General features: G+C 61.9%; 2 protein-coding genes across 2 annotated transcripts; both read left to right on the top strand.

Moving 5' to 3' along the window:
* INSRR (insulin receptor related receptor) lies at positions 1-12,495 on the top strand. Its single transcript, XM_066206729.1, has 23 exons — positions 1-541; positions 1,566-1,878; positions 1,964-2,106; positions 2,254-2,398; positions 2,482-2,696; positions 2,766-2,892; positions 3,020-3,258; positions 3,335-3,502; positions 3,609-3,798; positions 3,922-3,963; positions 4,090-4,337; positions 4,470-4,606; positions 4,911-5,073; positions 6,328-6,436; positions 6,543-6,613; positions 7,019-7,248; positions 7,327-7,437; positions 7,537-7,696; positions 7,781-7,910; positions 7,980-8,114; positions 8,254-8,387; positions 12,204-12,268; positions 12,435-12,495. Exons 1-22 carry the CDS (start codon positions 1-3, stop codon positions 12,236-12,238), a joined length of 3,786 nt encoding a protein of 1,261 aa, XP_066062826.1. The 3' UTR covers positions 12,239-12,268; positions 12,435-12,495.
* On the top strand, positions 12,397-18,760 carry NTRK1 (neurotrophic receptor tyrosine kinase 1). The gene is made up of 14 exons (XM_066206504.1): positions 12,397-12,506; positions 13,354-13,508; positions 13,610-13,758; positions 13,914-14,040; positions 14,121-14,450; positions 14,667-14,684; positions 14,833-14,891; positions 15,153-15,255; positions 15,619-15,765; positions 15,855-15,985; positions 16,054-16,226; positions 17,300-17,540; positions 17,922-18,080; positions 18,166-18,760. The coding sequence occupies exons 1-14, from the start codon at positions 12,397-12,399 to the stop codon at positions 18,349-18,351; spliced, it is 2,088 nt and encodes a 695-aa protein (XP_066062601.1). The 3' UTR covers positions 18,352-18,760.
* Positions 18,761-19,854: the final 1,094 nt, after the last annotated feature.

Here is a 19,854-nt window from a genome sequence, read left to right as displayed (position 1 = left end):
ATGGACATCCGCAATGACGTCTCCCAGCTCCGGAAGCTGGAGAACTGCTCCATCATCGAAGGCAACCTGCAGATCCTGCTGATGTTCACCACGGGTGCCGAGGACTTTCGGGGGCTCAGCTTCCCTCGCCTGCTCATGATCACAGAGTACCTGCTCCTTTTCCGTGTCTACGGGCTGGAGAGTCTGCGGGATCTCTTCCCCAACCTCTCCGTCATCCGCGGCACCAACCTCTTCTTCAACTATGCCTTGGTCATTTTCGAGATGCCCCACCTGCGGGACGTGGGGCTGCACAGCCTGGGCCACATCCTTCGTGGTTCGGTGCGCATTGAGCGCAACCAGGAGCTCTGCCACCTCTCCACCATCGACTGGGGGCTGCTGCTGCCCGACACCGGGGACAGCACCTACATCGTTGGCAATAAGTTGGCTGAAGAGTGTGCTGATGTCTGCCCCGGCATCCTGGATGTGGAGAAGCCGTGTGTGCAGACCAGCGTCAATGGACAGCTGGATTATCGCTGCTGGACCTCCAGCTACTGCCAGAAAGGTGGGTGCCAGGGCACGGGGCCCAGTCGTGCCAGCTGCTTTTCTGGGATGGTGCTGGTCCGCACTGTGGGGCAAACTGGGAGGGCACTGGACAGGCTGGTGGAGCCACCTGGGAATGGCAGGCCCAGCGTGTGGCTGTGGCTCCCCTGCTGCTGGGAGTGTGCCATGCCGGCAGCACGGTGGGGTAACCAGATCCGTGCTGTATCATCCTCCGAGGAGAGGCCAGCTCCCAGCTGCTGTGTTTTCCCAGCAGCGAGGTAAATATAGGCCCCTCCTGAGCTCGTTTGCTGTAAACAGGAGACCTGGTAATGAAATATGTACTATAAACACAGATTCTTATCAGGGCTGCAACCTCGGCTGTGGCCCCAGCCTGGATGCACTGGGCCCATGGGGTTCAGCATGGGCCAAGGCCCCCTTGTCCATCCATCTGTCCTGCTGTCCCTCCATGCAGCCTGTCATCCAGCTGCTCACTCAGCCACCCATCAACCCACCTGCCCAGCCAGGCCCACATGGCCATCCCTCCGTTCCTCCATCCCTTTGTGCACCCCTCCATGAGTGCTGCCATGCCTCCATCCACTCCTCCATCAATCCATCCCTACCTTCCTATATCCCTCCCTGCATACCTGAATCCTTCCCTTTCTTCCTCCATTCTCGCATCCCCACATCCCAGCATCTCTCCCTCTGTCCCTGCATCCCTCCATCCTTGCCTCACATTCCTGACTTCATCCTGCCATCCATCCCTCCCTCCATCCCTGCATTCTTCCATCACCACATCCATCCCCACGTCCCTCCCTCCCTGCATCCCTTCATCCCACCCTCCATCCCTGCATCACTCCATCTATCTTTCTATCCCACCCTCACTCCTGTTTTCCCCCAGCCCTGGAGGATGTCAGTTGCCTCCCGAGCCCTTCCCACCTCTCTCCTCTCCCCCGTGTACACCCGACCCCCATCCCAGCTGTGCTGCCCGAGGCTGGGGTCCGTGCCCGTTGCTCCCTCGTGCCCATGTGCTGTGTCTCCCCTCTCAGTGTGCCCGTGCGGTGCGGGCTCGGCGTGCACAGCAGCGGGCGAGTGCTGCCACGCCGAGTGCCTGGGGGGCTGCGGCCGCCCCCGCGACAGACGGGCCTGCGTCGCCTGCCGCCACTTCCACTTCAACGGGCACTGCCTGCCCTCGTGCCCGCCCCGCACCTACGAGTACGAGGGCTGGCGCTGCGTCACCGCCGAGTACTGCGCCAGCCTCCGCAAAGTCTCCGACAACCCCCGCGACGCCTCCAAGTTCGTCATCCACCAGCGACAGTGCCTCTCCGAGTGTCCCTCGGGGTACACCAGGAATGAGAGCAGGTGGGGGTGTCCCCAGTGCCCCAGCATAGGCACGGTGGTGGCACGTTGGCCGGCTCACATCCCGTCTCTGTCACCTTGCTCACAGCATGTTCTGCCACAAGTGTGAGGGGCTGTGTCCCAAGGAGTGCAAGGTGGGCACCAAGACCATTGATTCGATGCAGGCAGCACAGGAGCTGGGGGGCTGCACGCTCATCGAGGGGAACCTCATCCTCAACATCCGCCGGGGCTGTGAGTGCCAGACATGGCCCCACCAAACTCCTGGCTGGGAGAGCTGCTGTGGAGGGCAGGGGGAGGAGGAAGGGGTCTTTTCCCTTGCAGAGTGAACTAATGGGGAGGTTCCCCTCTCCCTGAGTTCATGCGGTGTGTCATTCCCAGATAACCTGGCCTCAGAGCTGCAGAGCAGCCTGGGGCTCATTGAGACCATCACGGGCTTCCTGAAGATCAAACACTCCTTCGCCCTCGTCTCCTTGTCCTTCTTCAAGAACCTCAAACTGATCCGTGGTGACTCCATGGTGGATGGGTGAGGATGGTGTGGGGTTGGGGGGGACATGTGGCTCTGAACATGCCCTTGCCCACTGCCTCCATCCACATCTGCTCTCCTAGGAATTACACCCTGTATGTGTTGGACAACCAGAACCTGCAGCAGCTCTGGGACTGGAGCCACCACATCCTCTCCATCCCCGTGGGCAAGATGTACTTTGCATTCAATCCCAAGCTGTGCCTGGCCGAGATCTATCGCATGGAGGAGGTGACAGGCACCAAGGGGCGGCAGAACAAGGCAGAGATCAACCCCCGCACCAACGGGGACCGGGCATCCTGTGAGTACGGGGATGGGGACAACCGGCAGTGCCATGACCCTCTGCCTGAGCCCTGCCTCCTCCCCACAGGTAAGACCCAGACCCTGCGCTTCATCTCCAACGTCACCGAGTCCGATCGCATCTTCCTCAAGTGGGAGCGGTACCGGCCCCCCGAGTACCGGGACCTTCTCAGCTTCATTGTGTACTACAAGGAGTCGTAAGTGGTTCCTGTCGCCCTCTTGTCCCCATTGTGGAGGGCTTGGGAATCCTAGCCCATGGTGTCCTTTGTTCCTGCTGGACACCCAGGGGTCCCGGGACCCTCCCTGATGCCTGGTGTGGGACAGACCCTTCCAGAATGTGTCCGAGTACGTGGGGCAAGATGCCTGTGGGGCCCAGAGCTGGAACGTGCTAGACGTGGATCTGCCACTGAGCAGTGAGCAGGAGCCAGGGGTGACGCTGCTCAACCTCCGTCCCTGGACCCAATATGCCATCTTCGTGCGTGCCATCACCCTCACCACGGCCGAGGAAGGACGCAACTACGGGGCACAGAGCGAAGTGGTTTACATCCGCACCATGCCAGCAGGTAAGGGGCTGGCAGGGGGCTGGGGGTGCCGTGGTGGACCCCCCAGGAAAGACTGACCACTCCTGCATTATCCCAGCTCCAACAGTGCCCCGGGACGTCATCTCCATGTCCAACTCTTCCTCCCACATCGTGGTGCGTTGGAAACCACCCACGCAACGCAACGGCAACATCGTCTACTACCTGGTTCTGTGGCAGCAGCTGGCTGAGGACATGGAGCTCTACATCAATGACTACTGCCACAAAGGTGAGGCCAGGCAGGGCAGGGGCAGCCCAGCAGCCAAGGACACCAGCAGAGCAGGGATTGTGGCACTGAGCCAGGCTCTGCCAGCCGTGCCCGTTGCTGCCCACAGGCCTGAAGCTGCCCACCAGCAGCGCAGACACACGCTTCGGGTTTGGGGATGGTCCCGAGGGGGAGCAGGATGCGGAGGAGAGGTGCTGCCCCTGCCGCCCCACTGACGGGCAGCTCCGCATGGAGGGTGAAGCCGAGTCCTTCCAGAAGAAGTTTGAGAACTTCCTCCACAATTCCATCACCATCCCCAGGTGCCATCTGGTGGGGGTCCCTGCTTTGGGGGGCTCCTTCAAGCTGGGTGCGTGGGTCTGCTGGGGTGAGGGGTCCAGTGGCTGTTTCTGGCAAACCCTTTAACTGATTTCCTGCTGTCTTAGGCCACCCTGGAAGGTAACGTCCATTAATAAGAGCCCACAGAGGTGAGTTGGGACCACAGCAGCCTGGGAGATCTCCCCTCCCCTGATCAATTTTGGGGGACAATCCCGGGGTCTTGACTCCCCACAACTTCCTGTCCTCATGTCCTGCAGGACCCCAAAGCAGCGCAGGGACGTGGTAGCTGTCACATCCCCAGCCAACACCTCCTCAGCGGAGCCGCTGGCCCCGAGCCACCCCGGAGGCGAGCCCAAGCCTCACTTCCAGATCTTCGAGGACAAGGTGGTGCGTGACCGGGCGGTGCTGTCGCGGCTGCGCCACTTCACCGAGTACCGCATCGACATCCACGCCTGCAACCACGCCGCGCACACCGTGGGCTGCAGCGCCGCCACCTTCGTCTTCGCCAGGACCATGCCCGAGCGTGCGTCCCCAGCCTCCTCCCTTCCAAACCCCACCCTGGCCGTGCTGGGATGTTGTTGAGATGGGGGACCGGCAGTGGGTTGGGGTCCAGGTGGTGCCCTCAGGAGCTGACTCCCTCTGTGCCCCTCTCCAGTGCAAGCTGACAACATTCCTGGGAATGTCACGTGGGAGCCGGCGGGTAAGAACAGTGTCCTGCTGCGCTGGGAAGAGCCCAGGAATCCCAACGGGCTCATCCTCAAGTATGAGATTAAGTACAGCCGGGAGAGTGAGGTGAGAACCTCCTGTGGCATCCCCTGCCCAGCACTGCCAGGTCTGGTTACAGGGGTACAGCACCCATGCCATGCTATGCCATGCTGTGCCATGCCATGCCATGCCATGCCATCCTGTCCCATCCCGTCCTGTCCTCTGCCGTGCCATGCTGTGCCTCCCATCCCATTGCATCCCATTGCATCCCATTGCATCCCATTGCATCCCATCCCATCCTATCCCATCCCATCCCATCTCTCTCCCAAGGCTTACACATGTCTGGGGGAGATGAAGCCCCTTTGCCACCCCACATTGTCCCCTCCAGGAGGTCACCACTGTTGTCTGCGTTTCACGCCACCGCTACTCCAAGTATGGGGGTGTCCACCTGGCACTGCTCCAGCCAGGGAACTACTCAGCCAAGGTCCGGGCCACCTCCCTGGCTGGCAACGGCTCATGGACAGGGCTTGTCAAGTTTTACATCCTGGGGCCAGGTACCTGCAGGGGACAGGGGGACATCGACAGGGACCTTGGTAGGCAGGGAGGGGGTGGCTGTGGGGTTGGAGGGCTGGGGCTCAGAGGGTGCTGCTGGACCAGGGCACTGGGGAATTGGGCTGTGCTGCTGGCATGGGACATGTGGGGTCAGGGGATGCATCTAGGCCAGGCTGCTGAAGATGGGAGGTGTTGCTGGACTGGGAAGCTGAGGGATTGAGGGATGATCCTGGCCTGAGACACTGGAGCATCATGGATCACAGAATCATTTGGACTGGAAAAGGCCTCCAAAACCAGCGAGTCCAGCTGTTCTCTCAGTCCTGCCAAGGCTACCGCTAACCGATGTCCCCAAGTGCCACATCCACACATCTGTCAAATCCCCCCAGGGACAGAGATTTTACCAGTGCCCTCTGTAGCCTGCTCCAATGCTTTCCAGTCGTCCCCAACATCCAATCTAAACCTCCCCTGGTGCAACTTGAGGCCGCTTCCTCTGGTCCTGTCCCTGTTCCCTGGGAGCAGAGCCCGACCCCCCCGACTGCCCCCTCCTGTCAGGGAATTGTGCAGAGCCAGAAGGTCCCCTCTGAGCCTCCTTTTCTCCAGGCTGAGCCCCCTCACCTCCCTCAGGTGCTCCTGGTGCTCCAGACCTCTCCCCAGCTCTGTTCCCTTCTCTGGTCACATTCCAGCTCCTCAAGGCCTTTCTTGTCAGGAGGGGTCCAAAACTGACACCAGGATTTGAGGTTCCTCAACGGTGCCCAGCACTCACTTTCTTCTCAGCTCACCCTTGGGTACTGATGGGTTTACAGAAATACTTTTTATTGTCTCTTGTGGCAGATTCAGTTCTAGTTGGGTTTCGGCCCTTCTAATTTTCATTCTTGTCCTGAGCTCCCTCAGATCCTCCTGAACTTCCTGCCCCTTCTTCTGAAGGTCAGAACCTCTCTTTTCTCCCTGAGTTCCAGCCAAAGACCTCTGTTCAGCCAGGCTGGTCTTCTTCCCAGCTTTCATCCAAGAATGCTGCTGGATTGAGGAGTTGAGGGATTGGAGTGGGACACTGGGACAAAAGGGTCTGCTGACAGACTGAGGGATCTGGAGGATTGAGGGATGCTCTGGAACAGGGGCAAACAGGGATCAGAGGGTGCTGCTGCTCTGGGGAGCTAGAAGCTCCCCCTCTCCAGCCCAGTGGTGGTGGTGGGGCAGGTGTCCCATGTGAGGTGGGATGAGTGCCCAGACCCTGATCCACGGCCGCCTGCTCCTGGCAGCCGAGGAAGAGTCCAGCAGCTTCTACATCCTGCTCACTGTCACGCCTGTGGTGCTCATGGTGCTCATCTCCTGCCTGGCCGTCTTCGTCTTTTTCTACAACAAGAAGAGGTAACAACCCCCCTGCACTCCCAGGGCTGGGGCAGGGTCCTGCAGAACCAGAGCTGGGAGGGGCTGGGGGGAGGCAGCAGCTCCGAGCACTGCCCACCCCTGACAGGAACAATGACGGGTACCCCAGCGGGACTCTCTACGCCTCCGTCAACCCCGAGTACTTCAGCGCCTCGGACAGTACGTGGGCATGTGGGGACAGGCAGGGACCACCCCAAAGGGCCACCGAGCCCTTTCCTTGCTGGGGTCACACTGGAGGGGACAGGGATGGGATGGGATGGGATGGGATGGGATGGGATGGGATGGGATGGGATGGGATGGGATGGGATGGGATGGGATGGGATGGGATGGGATGGAATGGAGATGAGTATGGGAGTGAAGATGGAGATGGGGATGGAGATGGAGACAGAGATGGGAATGGGATGGGGATGGGGATGGGGATGGGGATGGGGATGGGGATGGGGATGGGGATGGGGAGGAGGCTGGTGATGACATGGAGATGGGGATGGGATGAAGATGAGTATGGGGATGCAGATGGGGTTAGTTACAGTGATGGGGATGGGGTGATTCCCACTCACCCCACAGTGTACATGCCTGATGAGTGGGAGGTGTCCCGGGAGAAGATCACAGTGATCCGGGAGCTGGGACAGGGCTCCTTTGGGATGGTGTATGAGGGGGTGGCGCTGGGGCTGGTCACGGAAGGAGAGGAGACCAAGGTGGCCCTGAAGACAGTCAACGAGTTGGCCACCATGCGAGAGCGCATCGAGTTCCTCAACGAGGCTTCTGTCATGAAAGCCTTCAAGTGCCACCACGTGGTAGGTGGGCAGCTGAGGGAGAGGGAGGGGACATGGCGGGTCTGGCCACTCACATGCCAGCCCTTTTTGTCCCTGCAGGTCCGCTTGCTCGGCGTTGTATCCCAGGGCCAGCCAGCTTTGGTCATCATGGAGCTGATGACACGTGGGGACCTGAAGAGCTACCTGCGTTCACTCAGGCCTGAAGCCGAGGTGAGGGGCTGGTCAGGTGCCAGGAAAAGTGACACCCACCCTGTTCCAGGGGGGTCCTGGTGTGTCCCTGACCCAGCCCTGACTCTGTGCACAATGCAGAACAACCCCGGGCTGCCACCACCATCGCTCAAGGACATGATCCAGATGGCGGGGGAGATCGCCGATGGCATGGCCTACCTCAACGCCAACAAGTTTGTGCACCGGGACCTGGCTGCCCGCAACTGCATGGTGTCCGAGGATTTCACCGTCAAGATCGGAGGTGGGTGGGCAGCAGCGGGCAGGCTGTGCCAGCCCTGGGCCTCCTGCTGCTCACACCTTCCTCCTCCTCTTCCTCCTCCGCCAGATTTTGGCATGACCCGGGATATCTATGAGACGGATTATTACCGGAAAGGGGGCAAGGGGCTGCTCCCCGTGCGCTGGATGTCCCCCGAGGCGCTCAAGGATGGCATCTTCAACACTCAGTCTGACGTCTGGTAGGTGCTGAAGAGGGCAGAGCCAGGGGGATTTGGGGATCCCCTGGCTGAGCAGCAGTGCTCCGGCAGGTCCTTCGGAGTGGTGCTGTGGGAGATCGCCACGCTGGCCGAGCAGCCCTACCAGGGCATGTCCAACGAGCAGGTCCTGCGCTTTGTCATGGACAACGGTATCCTGGAGAGGCCCGAGAACTGCCCTGACGAGCTGTGAGTGCTGGGGGACGCCCCCTCACACACCCACCCTGCTGTGGGAAAGGCTGGCAGGGGAAATCCTGGTCTCTGTGGTGCTGGGAGTGCTGTTGAGGGCTGGAACCCCCCAAACCCAGCAGGTGTTCTCTCTCTGCAGCCATGAGCTGATGTGCCTGTGCTGGCAGCAGAACCCACGCCAACGCCCCTCCTTCGTCCAGCTCCTGGAGCGCATCAAGGACCACATGGCGCCTGCTTTCCGCACCCTCTCCTTCTTCTACAGCCCCGAGAATGGCCATCACGGCTCAGGAGAACCCTCCAACACTGAGACAGATCCACCCCCCGAGGAGGATGAGCCCCCCACATCCCCCCTGCCCACACGCAAGGACCACAGCCCAGGCCAGCTCCCCAACGGGACAGCCTCACTCTGACCCTCGGAGCCCTGCTGGACTCTGCACCCCACGCCCTTCTCCGGCCACCCCCCACTGCTGGGACCCTCCTGCATTATTTATTGCTTCCAAGGGCCCAGCCAAGGAGTGGGTGCCTTGGGAAGAGGGTGGCAGCAACGCAAGGATGTTCCATGGGGATGCATTTTCCCTGAAAAAAAATTGGGGGTGCTCCAAGAAAGGGGGGAGGGAGTGGGGGGCTGCTGGTAGGGAGGAGAACACCCCAGTCTTTCCTTACTTTTTTTTTGGGATGGGGGGGGGATGGGATAATGTGGGTATGGGAATGGGCAGCAGGGTTTGGCATTTGGGTACCCCGTTAATGTGCCTCTGTCGTCGCTCCCCAGCTGCCTGGCAAACAGGTGAGCCGCCCCTGTGATCCCCACACCTTTTACAGGGGAGGAAACCGAGTCACGGGGCAGCCCTGCGGCGGGAGAAGCCTGGGGTTGCCCTGGTGTCTCTCCCCAGTCCCCTGCACAGGGACCAGTGCCGGGCCGTGCTGGTCCACGGAAGGGACATCGCCGCCTAATCTGAGCGGGAATAAAGGGGATGAAGCTCAGCTGTGGCAGTGCCTGGTTTGCGGGGGTCGCGGGGCAGGGGGGCGGCGCACGGGGCTTCCCACTCCGCCAGTCCATCTGTGTCCTGCGGCTTTGCCCTGCGGTGCCCAAACCGGAGGCGTTTCTTGAGAAAAAACGTCAAGGCAGTGGAATTCAGGAGGATGTGGCAACAGCCGCTGGTCTGCTCTGCCGCGGGCAGCTGGTGGGGTGTCCAGTGGGGCCCCACGGGAGGTCACCCCAAAGGAACCGTGGCCCCATAAGTGCCACTAGGGGCTGGCGGTGGAAATGCGCTGGGGACTGAGCCGTGGGGGAAGGGTGCGGGATGAGAACGTGCTAAACTCAGCGCACAGATGAGCCACCGCCGGCGTGCTTCCGAGAAAGCTCGGGGACAAACGGCAACCGGGTGGGGATGGGGAACCCTGTGGGGAGGGGAAGGGCCGTGCAAACCAGTCCTGTCCTGTCCCACTTCGGGGAGGAGGACGAGGTTGGGTCCTGGTCGGAGGTGACCGTTGGGGATGGGGCCACTGTGCCACCAAACGGCCCCCAGTCTCCGGCATCTCTGTGCCCCGACAAAACGGAGTGCTAGGGAAGAGCCTGAGCCAGGTGGGTCCACCATGCCTCGAGATTTGGGAGCACCGGCGGAGGAGTGTGACAGCTTGGGCGACTGTAAGTGGCCCCCGGGATGGTAATAAGCCGTGTCCCTTGAATTGTAGCCCGCTCTGAGCCAGGTTCTAGAGCGGATGTGCGTGCCTGTGTGTACATGCGTGTGCACGGGTGTGCCCCAGGATTTCTGGGGGTTCCAGTGGTGGGATGGATCCACTTGGTGGGGCTGGGGGTGCAGGTGTAGGCTGCCAGCGTGCGGGTAGGGTGGCAGCAGAGCACAGGCAGGGTGCAGGGGTCTAGGCAGGGCATAGGCGGGGTGCGGGCAGGGCACAGGCGGGCTCCGTGGTTGATACCCGTGTGCGGAATCCCCCTCTCCCGGGTGGGAGTCTTCCCGGTGCCGGTGAATCACGGCCGCGGGTGTCTCGGGCCGGGGCGGGGGCGGTGCCGGGGCGGGGGAGCCGCCGGCCCCTCCCGGGAGGCCGGTCCTGCGTTGCTTTTAAGCCCGGCACGGCCCCGTGCTCGGGCTGCCGGGCAAGTGCGAGGGAGGGCGGCACTGGCAGCAGCGGCACCGGCACCGGGTCCAACGTTGGGACCGGCGCCGGGACCGGCCCCGCGATGCCGCCGCTGCCCGCCTGGCTCTGCCTGGCCGCGCTGCTCCTGCCCCTGTCCCTGCCAGCCCCGGGCGCTGCCGGTCCCTGCCCCCGGCCCTGCCGCTGCCCCCGGGCCGGGATCCTGCTCTGCCGGGAGCCCGACACCGTAGGCAGCCTGGCCCCGTTGCTGGGAACCGGCAGTTTCACCGACGTGTGAGTGGGGCCGGGGGCGGTGGGACCGGAGGTCGGAGCTCAGACGCAGCGCAGAGGGACTGGGAGTGGTGGGACAGCACGGTGGAGCTGGGAGTGACGGAACTTGGGGCTGGGGGTGATGGAGATGGGGTTGACAGAGCTCAAGGACCGGGCAGAGGAGCTGGGGGTGACGGGGTTGAGAGATGCAGTGACGGAGCTGGGGCAACGATGGAATTGGCGGTGACAGAGCTCGGGAATGGAGATGATGGAGTTGGGAGTGATGGATTTTAGGGACCAGGCGGAGGGGCTGGGAGTGATGGGGCTGGTGATAATTGTGGCTGGGGGCAGCAGAGCTGAGGGACTGGGCAGTGGGGTGATGGGGATGGAGGTGATTAGCTCGGGGACAGGATGGCGGGGCTGGGCTGGAGCAGCGATGGAGCAGGGATCACTGGATGGGCTGGGATCGCTGTGGGGAGAGTGCCTGCTTGGTGGGAGGCATTGGGTCTGCAAAGATGGAGTGGGGGGGCTGCAGCATCCCCCCAGGGATCAAGCGAGGGGCTGGCGGCAGATCTTCACCCCCTCCTGTGGCGATGCCAACCACAGCAACACGCGGAGGGTGCAGCAGGGACCCCGGGCAGGGAGCACCCGTACAGTGCTGGGCAGGGCAGGGTGTGGGGAGCCGCTTGTCCCCTTCCTGTTGGGGCTGTCACTGTGCCCTGGGGCCGGTGGGTTGGCATGCTGGGGGGACACACCCCAAATTTGCTGTTTTGGAACTTCTACTCAGCTCCCACTCCTTCCCCTGCTCCAGGATGTGTGGTGGGGAGACACAGGCTGGAGCGAGCAGAGATGAGGAGGACGCTGGGGGGATGGGGGGTCGGGATGCTGCAGGATATCAAAGTGCCCCAATTCCTGCGGTTTCTCCCCATCACAGCCCTGCCTGTGCCGCATTGCTGGGGACTGGCTGCGGTGTCTCCGTGCCTCAGTTTCCCCATGTGCCAGGGGATGCTGCGCCACAGGCGCTGCCAACTCTTTGTTTGCTGGCTGGTGGGGTGGGGTGGGGTGGGTGGTGGTGGGGATGGTGGTCCCTGAGATACCTGCAGCCAGCCCACTGCCCCAGCTGCTCTCGTCCCGTTCCTACCAGGGTCAGTGGGACCAAAACCCCCTTGGTGTGGATATGAACCCAAATTAACCAGCCCCTGTGATCTGGGGTTCACAGGAGCAGCCTGTGGGGTGGGGCAGGGAAAAACCCTGCACCTGCTTCCAAAGGGGCATTTCTTCATCTCCTGCCTGGAGAAATGGGTGGGGGGACAGTGACAGTGGTGCCCCTGTCACAGTGCAGGACACCATGGGGTGTGAGAAAAGGTGGGGACCCAAAGGGTGAATGGGGCTGACCCAGCAAACTCATTCTGTGGGTGAGACCACAGGCTCTAAGCGGTGGCTCAGCCCTGATCCCTCACAGTTCGCATTGACTGGGGGCTCAGCACCATCGGGATCACCTGCTGCCATTCCCCACTCTTCCCAGCTCATCCCAGGGGAAACCGAGGCAGCTCAGCTCCATCCTTGTCCCCATCCTTGGCTGTGGGCTGTACTGCAGGCACAGCCTGGGGAGTGGGAGAGCTGTTCCCCTCTCACTCCCCCCGCCCCACGCTTTGTCAACAGCCCCAGGCATGAGGGGTCCTGGGCTGCTACCCTGAGCCCCCTCCTTTGCCTTCCAGCATCATTGAGAACCAGCAGGCACTGACGACCTTGACCCGAGCTGACACCAGGATGCTGCGGGACCTCAGGAACCTGTGAGCACCCCGGGGAGGGGTCCCTGCACAGGGAAATGGGGAGAGGGAAGGGCTGTTGGAGGGAGGACCCCAGAGCTCAATCCCACTGCAAGGAGTCACAGGGGATACTCCCAGAATGGGGATCCAGGATGCACAGTGCAGGTGCTCAGCCCTTCCCTCCTCTCAGCACCATCTCCAGGTCGGGGCTGCAGCACATCTCTGCCGATGCCTTCCTGGACACCCCCAGGCTGAGCCACGTGTGAGTCTCCCCTTCCCCACTCCCCTCCCTCAACACCCTCCCCCCGTTTGGGGATCAGCGCCCCCGTCCCCGCGGGCGCTGGCCCCGGTGCAGGGTGGCCGGTCCCCGCGCCCGGGCAGGATCGATGGTGTCCTGCTGCCCACGGGCACATCAGCCTGGCCGGGGGGGCCACGCGGGGCTCTGCTGCTGAGTGGGAAACCATCGATCTGGGCAGGAGTGCGGGCAGCTGCCAGCCCCCCCGGGAGCCCCGTGCTGCCCCGGTGCGGGAGGGGTCCCCCGAGAGCGGGAGGGACCCCGTCCTGGGGGGCACGGGGCTCCCCCCTTGCCTGAAGGCTGGTGGCACGCCTGGCAGAGCTGGTTTTGCTTGGTCACGGTGTGACAGTAGCGGCCCCAGTGCTGCCCCGTGCCACGGCCAGATCCTCTGCGGAGCAGGGTGATATTGGATGGGAGTTTGAGTGGGAAAGGGTGGCTGATGGGGTTTGTCCCAACAGGAATCTCTCCTCCAATGCACTGCAAAGCCTTTCCTGGAAAACCTTCCAGCATCTGCCCCTGCAAGAGCTGTGAGTGATGAGGGAGAGGGGGGAGGTGGGTGTAAAGTATCTCCCACTGGGGATGTACCCCTCAAGTGACACAGGGGCAGTGACAGATCTGGGGATGCAGTGAGATGGTGGCTGTCACATCCATGGGTGTGGGGACAGGGACAGGGGTGGCACATGGGTCATGTGTGACACAAAGCCGGGGGCTGGGGTGCCCAGGTGCAGCCTTGGCTGACTCTGCTGGGACATACGCAAATGTTTTGGGCCTGGAGCCCTTTTGAGCCTGTGTTGTCTTCCCTGCTCCATCTCAGCATCTTGGTGGGAAATCCCTTCAACTGTTCCTGTAGCCTCCGCTGGCTGCAGCTGTGGCAGAACAGCAGCCGGGCCGAACTGGGGAACCAGTCTCTGGTCTGCTGGGAGGGCAGCGTGCAGGTGCCCCTGAGCAGCCAGGTTCTCCACGCCTGTGGTACGTGGCTGGGGATCCCCATGGGTTTGGCTCCTGGGTTTGTCCCCTGTCCTGAGCCATCTGGCTGGGGAGAGTGTGGCTCACCTTTCCTGCCCCCACAGACCCCCCGATCGTCCACATCGAGCCCCCCGAGGTGGTGCTGCGCCAAGGGGACAGTGTCAACCTCACCTGCCACATCAGTGCCGACCCACTGGCCACTGCGGAGTGGGTGGTCCCCGAGGTGGGACCCGAGCTGCTCGCTGTCACCAAGGCAAGCTCAGCCTTCCAGGGGTATGGCCAGGAACCCTCCCAGCAGCAGTGACCCCCCCAGCATCCTCTCACCGGTGGGGTGGGCATGGGAGGATGCAAGAGCTGGCCAGGCTTGTGGGGTGTCATCTGCTCATCCTGTCCCGGTACTCCCTGCAGCTCTCAGACTGGGAGATTGTCCTGGAGATCAGCAACATCTCCTTCTACCTCAATCGCAAGGACTTGACGTGCCGGGCAGAGAATGCGGCAGGGCCTGCAGAAGACAGTGTGATGCTGAATGTCACCTGTGAGCAGTCCAGAAGGGGCTGGGGTAGGGGCTGGGTAGGGGATCAGGCTCAGGAACCCACCCAGCTCTGTCTCTCCCAGTTCCCCCTGTGATCCTGCTGCTAGATGAAGCCATCCCCCGGCATTCCTGGTGCATCCCCTTCTCCGTGGATGGCAACCCCACCCCCAGCATCCTCTGGCTCTTCAACGGCACAGCCCTGATTGAGGGACCCTACATCCACACCCTCATCATGGAGTACGAGCACAACTCCACCGTCTTCCATGGCTGCCTCCAGCTCAATCGTCCCACCCACGTCAACAATGGCAACTACACCCTCCTGGTCCACAACCCGCTGGGCTCGGCCGCCCGCAGTGTCCAGGGGCGGTTCATGGACAATCCCTTCAGCTTCAGCCCTGAGGAGCCCATCCCTGGTAGGTGCCACATGGGGGCTGCCTGGGGTCTCCCCTGTCTTACAGAGGAGCTGTGTCACACCTGGTGGGCAGAACAGGTTGTGTTGGGCTCTGCCTATTGTCTGTACAAGCCCTGGTGTGCCTCAGTTTCTCCAGGGATGAGAGGGGGAAGGATGGGGTATTCCTACCTGAGGAATAACAAGTGTTTCTTCTTTCTCTCCCTTTGGGCTGCTCCAGTGTCTCTGTCCCCACTGGGTAAGTGGTCAGGATTGCTGCCCCAGCCCCCCTAAAACTGGGCATTCCACCTGCCCCCAGGCCTGATCCTGGGGTGTCCAGGTCCTTGCCAGGGCCATTTCAGGGGATGGGGATCCCACACTCACCCTACACCTTCTCCCTGCCCCAGGCACCAGGAACAGCTCACTGGAGGGGCCTGTGGAGACAACGGATGAGCACACGTTTGGGGTGAGGAGATACTCTGCAGTCTGGGATGGGAGGACCAGGACACCTGCAAGAGGGTGGGACAAATCCCTGGGGATCAGCCAAACCAGCATCGAGTGGGATGGGGGTATATGATGGGGATGAAGGACAGACTCTCAGTGCCTCAGTTTTCCCTGTGGCATCTCCTGGGGCTTGTAACCATCTCATGGGTTTGTTCCCATCCCGTGGGCTGAGAAAAGGGACCTGGTGGGACCTCGACCTGAGCCCTGTCCTCGCTGCCACCAGGTCTCGGTGGCTGTGGCGCTGGCTGTCTTTGCCTGCCTCTCCCTCTCTGTCATGCTCATCCTGCTCAACAAGTGCGGGCGCCGGTCCAAGTTTGGCATTAACCGTGAGTTCCCCCAGCCTGGTGACTCAATATTCGGGCTGTGACACGGGGACAGCCCGGTCCCCACGTCCCTGGGGCAGCCGGGACTGTGGCCACCTGGATTGGGTTGCAGGTGTGGCAAAAAGGACTGTGGGTGGGGACCGAGGGTTGGGGGACACCCGTGAAGGGGTGTTGGCTCCCCCGGGAGAGTGGGCAGCAGCTGCTAATTCACTCCTGGAATGGATTCAGCCTCTAAATGGTTTTGATCGGGCTGCCTGGCCCCCGGGGGCCGGACGAGCAGGGGCTTGCTCGGCAGAGCCTGGCACTGGCTGCACAGGCTGGGGGGGCTGGGGGATCCCCTGATGGCCTTGTCCTTGTCCCCACAAGGCTCAGCGGTGCTGGCCCAAGAGGATGACCTGGCCATGTCCCTGCACTTCATGAACCTGGGCAGCAGCCCCCTTTCCTCGGCTGAGAGCAAGCTGGAGGGGCTGAAGAGCAACTTCATTGAGAACCCCCAGTATTTCTGCAATGCCTGTAAGGGTTGGGTTGGGGACTGCGGTCCCGAGCATCCCCCCATGCTCATACCCGACCCGGGGGGCACTGATGGGTGGGGGTCCCCCCAGGCGTGCACCATGTGCAGCGGCGGGACATTGTGCTGAAGTGGGAGCTGGGCGAGGGCGCCTTCGGGAAGGTTTTCTTGGCTGAGTGCTACAACCTCCTCCCCGGGCAGGAGAAGATGCTGGTGGCTGTGAAGGTGAGGAGGGGACACAGTGTGGGGATGAGGGGGTCCGTGGGGGTGTCACTGATGCCGTGTCCCGGCAGGCGCTGAAGGAAGTGACAGAAAGTGCCCGCTTGGATTTCCAACGTGAAGCCGAGCTGCTGACGGTGCTGCAGCACGAGCACATCGTCAAGTTCTATGGCGTCTGCACTGAGGGCGAGCCCCTCATCATGGTCTTTGAGTACATGAAGCACGGCGACCTCAACCGCTTCCTCAGGTGGGACGGGGGGGGACAGGAGCCCCCCATCTGCCGCTCCATCAGCGCAGCCAGCCTGCTCCCTGCTAATGCAGCCCTCCTTGCAATATTGATTAGATTAGCTGTCTGAGAGGCTTAAATAGAGAGAGATTGGCCATCAGCTGGAATAAGCAGAGACTTTTCGATTGCCCCCCCAGGTATTGCTGCTAGACGGGGGGGGCTGCCAGAGGCATCGCTTTAGTGGCCGCGCGAGGAGCTCTGAGACGTGGCTTTTATGATTATTGTTATGGGAGTTGGCATTAATGGTTCTGCCGAGCAGAGCTCCCCCAGCCCCCGGCCGTGGCTGCCCCGGCCGGGCTGTCAGCCGCGCTCGGCATCAAAGGCACCGAGGGGCTGCAGGCGGCCGGAGCCGCGCTGGCCCCCGGCCGGGCTCGCACGCCCCACTTCACATGCGCTGCCGCTTTCACACCCGCCCTGTGCGCTCTGACACGCTGCCTTCCACCCTGACATGCTGCCTTCCACCCTGACATACTACTTTCTGCAGGGGGGCAGCCCATGTGTGTGCACATGCACGTGTGCCCTCCCCTGGGTGTGTGCACAGGTGTGCGTGCCCTCCCCTGTGTGCATGCACAGGTGTGCACATGCACACACACCTCTCCCCTGTGAGTGTGTAACCCTTCCTGCACATGCACACAAGCACAGCTCTTCTCCTGTGCACACACATGCATGTCCGCACGTGTTTCCCCCCGTGCATGTGTGTGTGCGCTCCCTTCCCTGGCGCACATGGGCACAGGTTCACGCCTTTCCCTTGTGTGCCAGTGTGCCAGGGGAGGATGCACACGTGTGTGTATGTGCACACATTCTTCCCCCATGTGCACGCACATGCACGTGCACACCCTTCTCTGGTGTGTGTGAACGCAAGTGCTTGCCCACGCCTGGTATCTGTGCGGACACACGTGAGCATCTTTCCCCACATGCAAACCCTTCTCTAGATTTACCCCTTTCCCTTGTCCAAGTAGCACAGCCTTTTCCCTGCCTCTGCCCACCCTCTCCCACACACGTCCTGCACTCCAAGCAGTCCCTGTGCCCCGCAGGTCCCATGGCCCAGATGCCAAGATCCTGGAGCAGGGCCCGGGCCAGCCCCGGGGGCCGCTGGCGCTGGGCCACATGCTGCACATCGCCACGCAGATCGCCTCGGGCATGGTCTACCTCGCCTCCCTCCACTTCGTCCACCGGGACTTGGCCACCCGCAACTGCCTGGTGGGCCATGACCTGGTGGTGAAGATCGGGGATTTCGGCATGTCCCGGGACATCTACAGCACTGACTACTACCGGGTGAGCTGTTCCCTCTCTGCTCTCTGCTCTGGGATGGGCTGGGAGGCCACACTCAATTCTCCCACGTGGCTGCTGCCTCCCACCCCTTCTCCATCCATATTTAACCACAGAATGGTTGGAAAGGATGTTTGGAAGCCATCCAGCTCAACCTGCAGGGTCACTTTCCAATAGAACAGGTTGCTTGCTCCAAAGCCTGACCTTGAATATCTCCAGGGATGGGGCAGCCACAGCTTCTCTGGGCAACCTGTGCCAGGGCATCACCACCCTCAGAGTAAAAAATTTCTTCCTTACATCTAACCTGGGCCTTAATGAGTGGGGCCAGGGATGGGGGGAAGGAAAATGGGAGGGTCACTGCCTTGCTGACAGCCCTGCTCCGGGCAGGTGGGGGGCAGGACCATGCTGCCCATCCGCTGGATGCCTCCCGAGAGCATCCTATATCGTAAATTCACCACTGAGAGCGATATCTGGAGCTTCGGTGTGGTGCTCTGGGAGATCTTCACCTACGGGAAGCAGCCCTGGTACCAGCTCTCCAACACCGAGGTGAGTGAGCAGGGGAAGAAGGATGGTAACAGCCCCCCAGGGGTACCCAGAGTGGAGGATCCCACCTCCATCCCTGTTCCTGCAGGCCATCGAATGCATCACTCAGGGGAGGGAGCTGGAGCGGCCCCGCACGTGTCCCTCCGAGGTCTACGCCATCATGCAGAGCTGCTGGCACCGGGAGCCCCAGCAGCGCCAGCCCATCAAGGAGATCCACGGCCGCCTCCAGGCCCTTGTCAAGACACCCCCTGTCTACCTGGACATCCTGGGCTGAGTGGGGGCCCCACCCACCCTCTGCTCCCTGCTGTTCCCCTGCCTGCCCTGCTGCCCAGGGGCATGGCCTTGCCCCACACAGCCCTGGACTGATGCCCCAAGGCGTGAGAAACCTGAAACCTTATTTATAGTGCAAAATGCCAGCCCACTCCCGGAGGGGCTGGAGGGCTGGGCTGGGGGACCCCCAGGGCTGTGGCCCCTGGTTTGTGGCCCTGCTGTCTGGCTCCTTGGCATTCCCACAGTGCAGGGATGGAAGTTCTTGGCTGATGTGGGTTGGCTCGTGGAGGGGGCAGAGCTGGGAGATCCCAGCACAGGGTCCTTGCCAATGCAGGAGCTGGGGGCTCAGCTTTTCCGGGGGAGCTGGGATGCCCCATGCTCACCCGCTCTGCAGCAAAACCAGTCAATAATAAACCGTGTCTCCGCCGCACTGGCCCCTCTCTGCTCCGGGGTGTCATCTGGGCAGGTGGGATGGGGGAATTTTGGGGAGAAAGAAGAGCTTTTCACATCAGGGAAGCTGCCCTGTCTGGGGGAGAGGAGCTGGAGGGGAGGAGCTGTCCCAGGGATCCCAGGATGTGGGGACGATATGTGCCTGGGATGCAGTGATGGTGTGTGCCCGGGAACTTGGGGTGCATGTGCCCAGGATGCTGTGTTTTGTACCCAGGGACTGGGGCCCAGTGCAGGGGTACTGCCCTCATCCCCAGCCCAGAAAGGGACGGTTTTGGCTGTGCCACGAGGACGACGTTGGGCAGCGCTCCAGGGATTCCTGTGCCACACCCTGGCCTGGGGAGCCTGAGTCCCCTCACCAAGGGCTCCAGGTGGAGGATGGGACTTCGCAGCACAAAGCCAACACCCATCCTCCGAAAAGAGTGACATCCCCCCTTCCCTGTGTCCTCTCATCGGAACCAGGGGGTTATCACATGCCCTGTAGCATCCACTTCATCATCCTTCCCTCAGGCTCTCCAGCCGCCTTGGTAATGGTTGAGACCTGGATTTGACCATAATGGAGCTGAATTGATTTCATCTGGATAATTAGGCAGCACAGGCAGAGCCCTGGTAGCTCCTTTGTTACCCCCTGTGACCCAAGATAAGCAGGAGGGAAGTGGGGTCGCAGGGGAAACTGAGGCACGACACACGGTGGGATCAGTCAGGGGGTCTGCAGTGGGTGCTGAGGGGCTTGGGGCTGGCACGGCACCTGGCTGTGCCCAGTGACTGGATGTGACACAACGACAACTGGAGGAAATGGGAGCCATCCACAGCTCCCAGACTGTAATGCATCCCAAAGCCCTGCAGCGGGGTCAGGCCCCTCTGGCCGAGGGTCCTGCCCTGGGAAATGGGGAGCTGCCATGGGCAGGGGCTGGCTCTGCTGGACCTCAGCCTGTCTGGTAGAGCCCCCCACCTGTTTCCTTGGGGTCTCTAATCTCTGCCCAAGTTGATTTATGGCCTTTTTCCCTCTTATCTAATTTGAAGAAGGAACTAGATTACAACCTTGAGCTTTTCCAGCCCC

The sequence above is a fragment of the Chamaea fasciata genome, unplaced genomic scaffold, assembly GCF_029207755.1.
Source record: "Chamaea fasciata isolate MVZ Bird 193981 ecotype frontalis unplaced genomic scaffold, bChaFas1.0.hap1 SCAF_31, whole genome shotgun sequence".
In the NCBI taxonomy this organism is placed as follows: Eukaryota; Metazoa; Chordata; class Aves; order Passeriformes; family Sylviidae; genus Chamaea; species Chamaea fasciata.
Note: the sequence above shows the minus strand (reverse complement) of the source record. Positions and strands in the feature narration are given on the sequence as shown.

What these genes read in the sequence shown, in the direction of transcription:
- INSRR (XM_066206729.1), top strand. Translation starts at nt 1, where the DNA reads ATGGACATCCGCAATGACGTCTCCCAGCTCCGGAAGCTGGAGAACTGC. An exon ending in CATCCGCACCATGCCAGCAG is followed by an intron (nt 3,259 to 3,334) that starts GTAAGGGGCTGG and finishes GCATTATCCCAG; the next exon opens with CTCCAACAGTGCCCCGGGAC. An exon ending in CGCCAGGACCATGCCCGAGC is followed by an intron (nt 4,338 to 4,469) that starts GTGCGTCCCCAG and finishes GCCCCTCTCCAG; the next exon opens with TGCAAGCTGACAACATTCCT.
- NTRK1 (XM_066206504.1), top strand. Translation starts at nt 12,397, where the DNA reads ATGCACAGTGCAGGTGCTCAGCCCTTCCCTCCTCTCAGCACCATCTCC. An exon ending in CGGATGAGCACACGTTTGGG is followed by an intron (nt 14,892 to 15,152) that starts GTGAGGAGATAC and finishes CGCTGCCACCAG; the next exon opens with GTCTCGGTGGCTGTGGCGCT. An exon ending in GACCTCAACCGCTTCCTCAG is followed by an intron (nt 16,227 to 17,299) that starts GTGGGACGGGGG and finishes TGTGCCCCGCAG; the next exon opens with GTCCCATGGCCCAGATGCCA.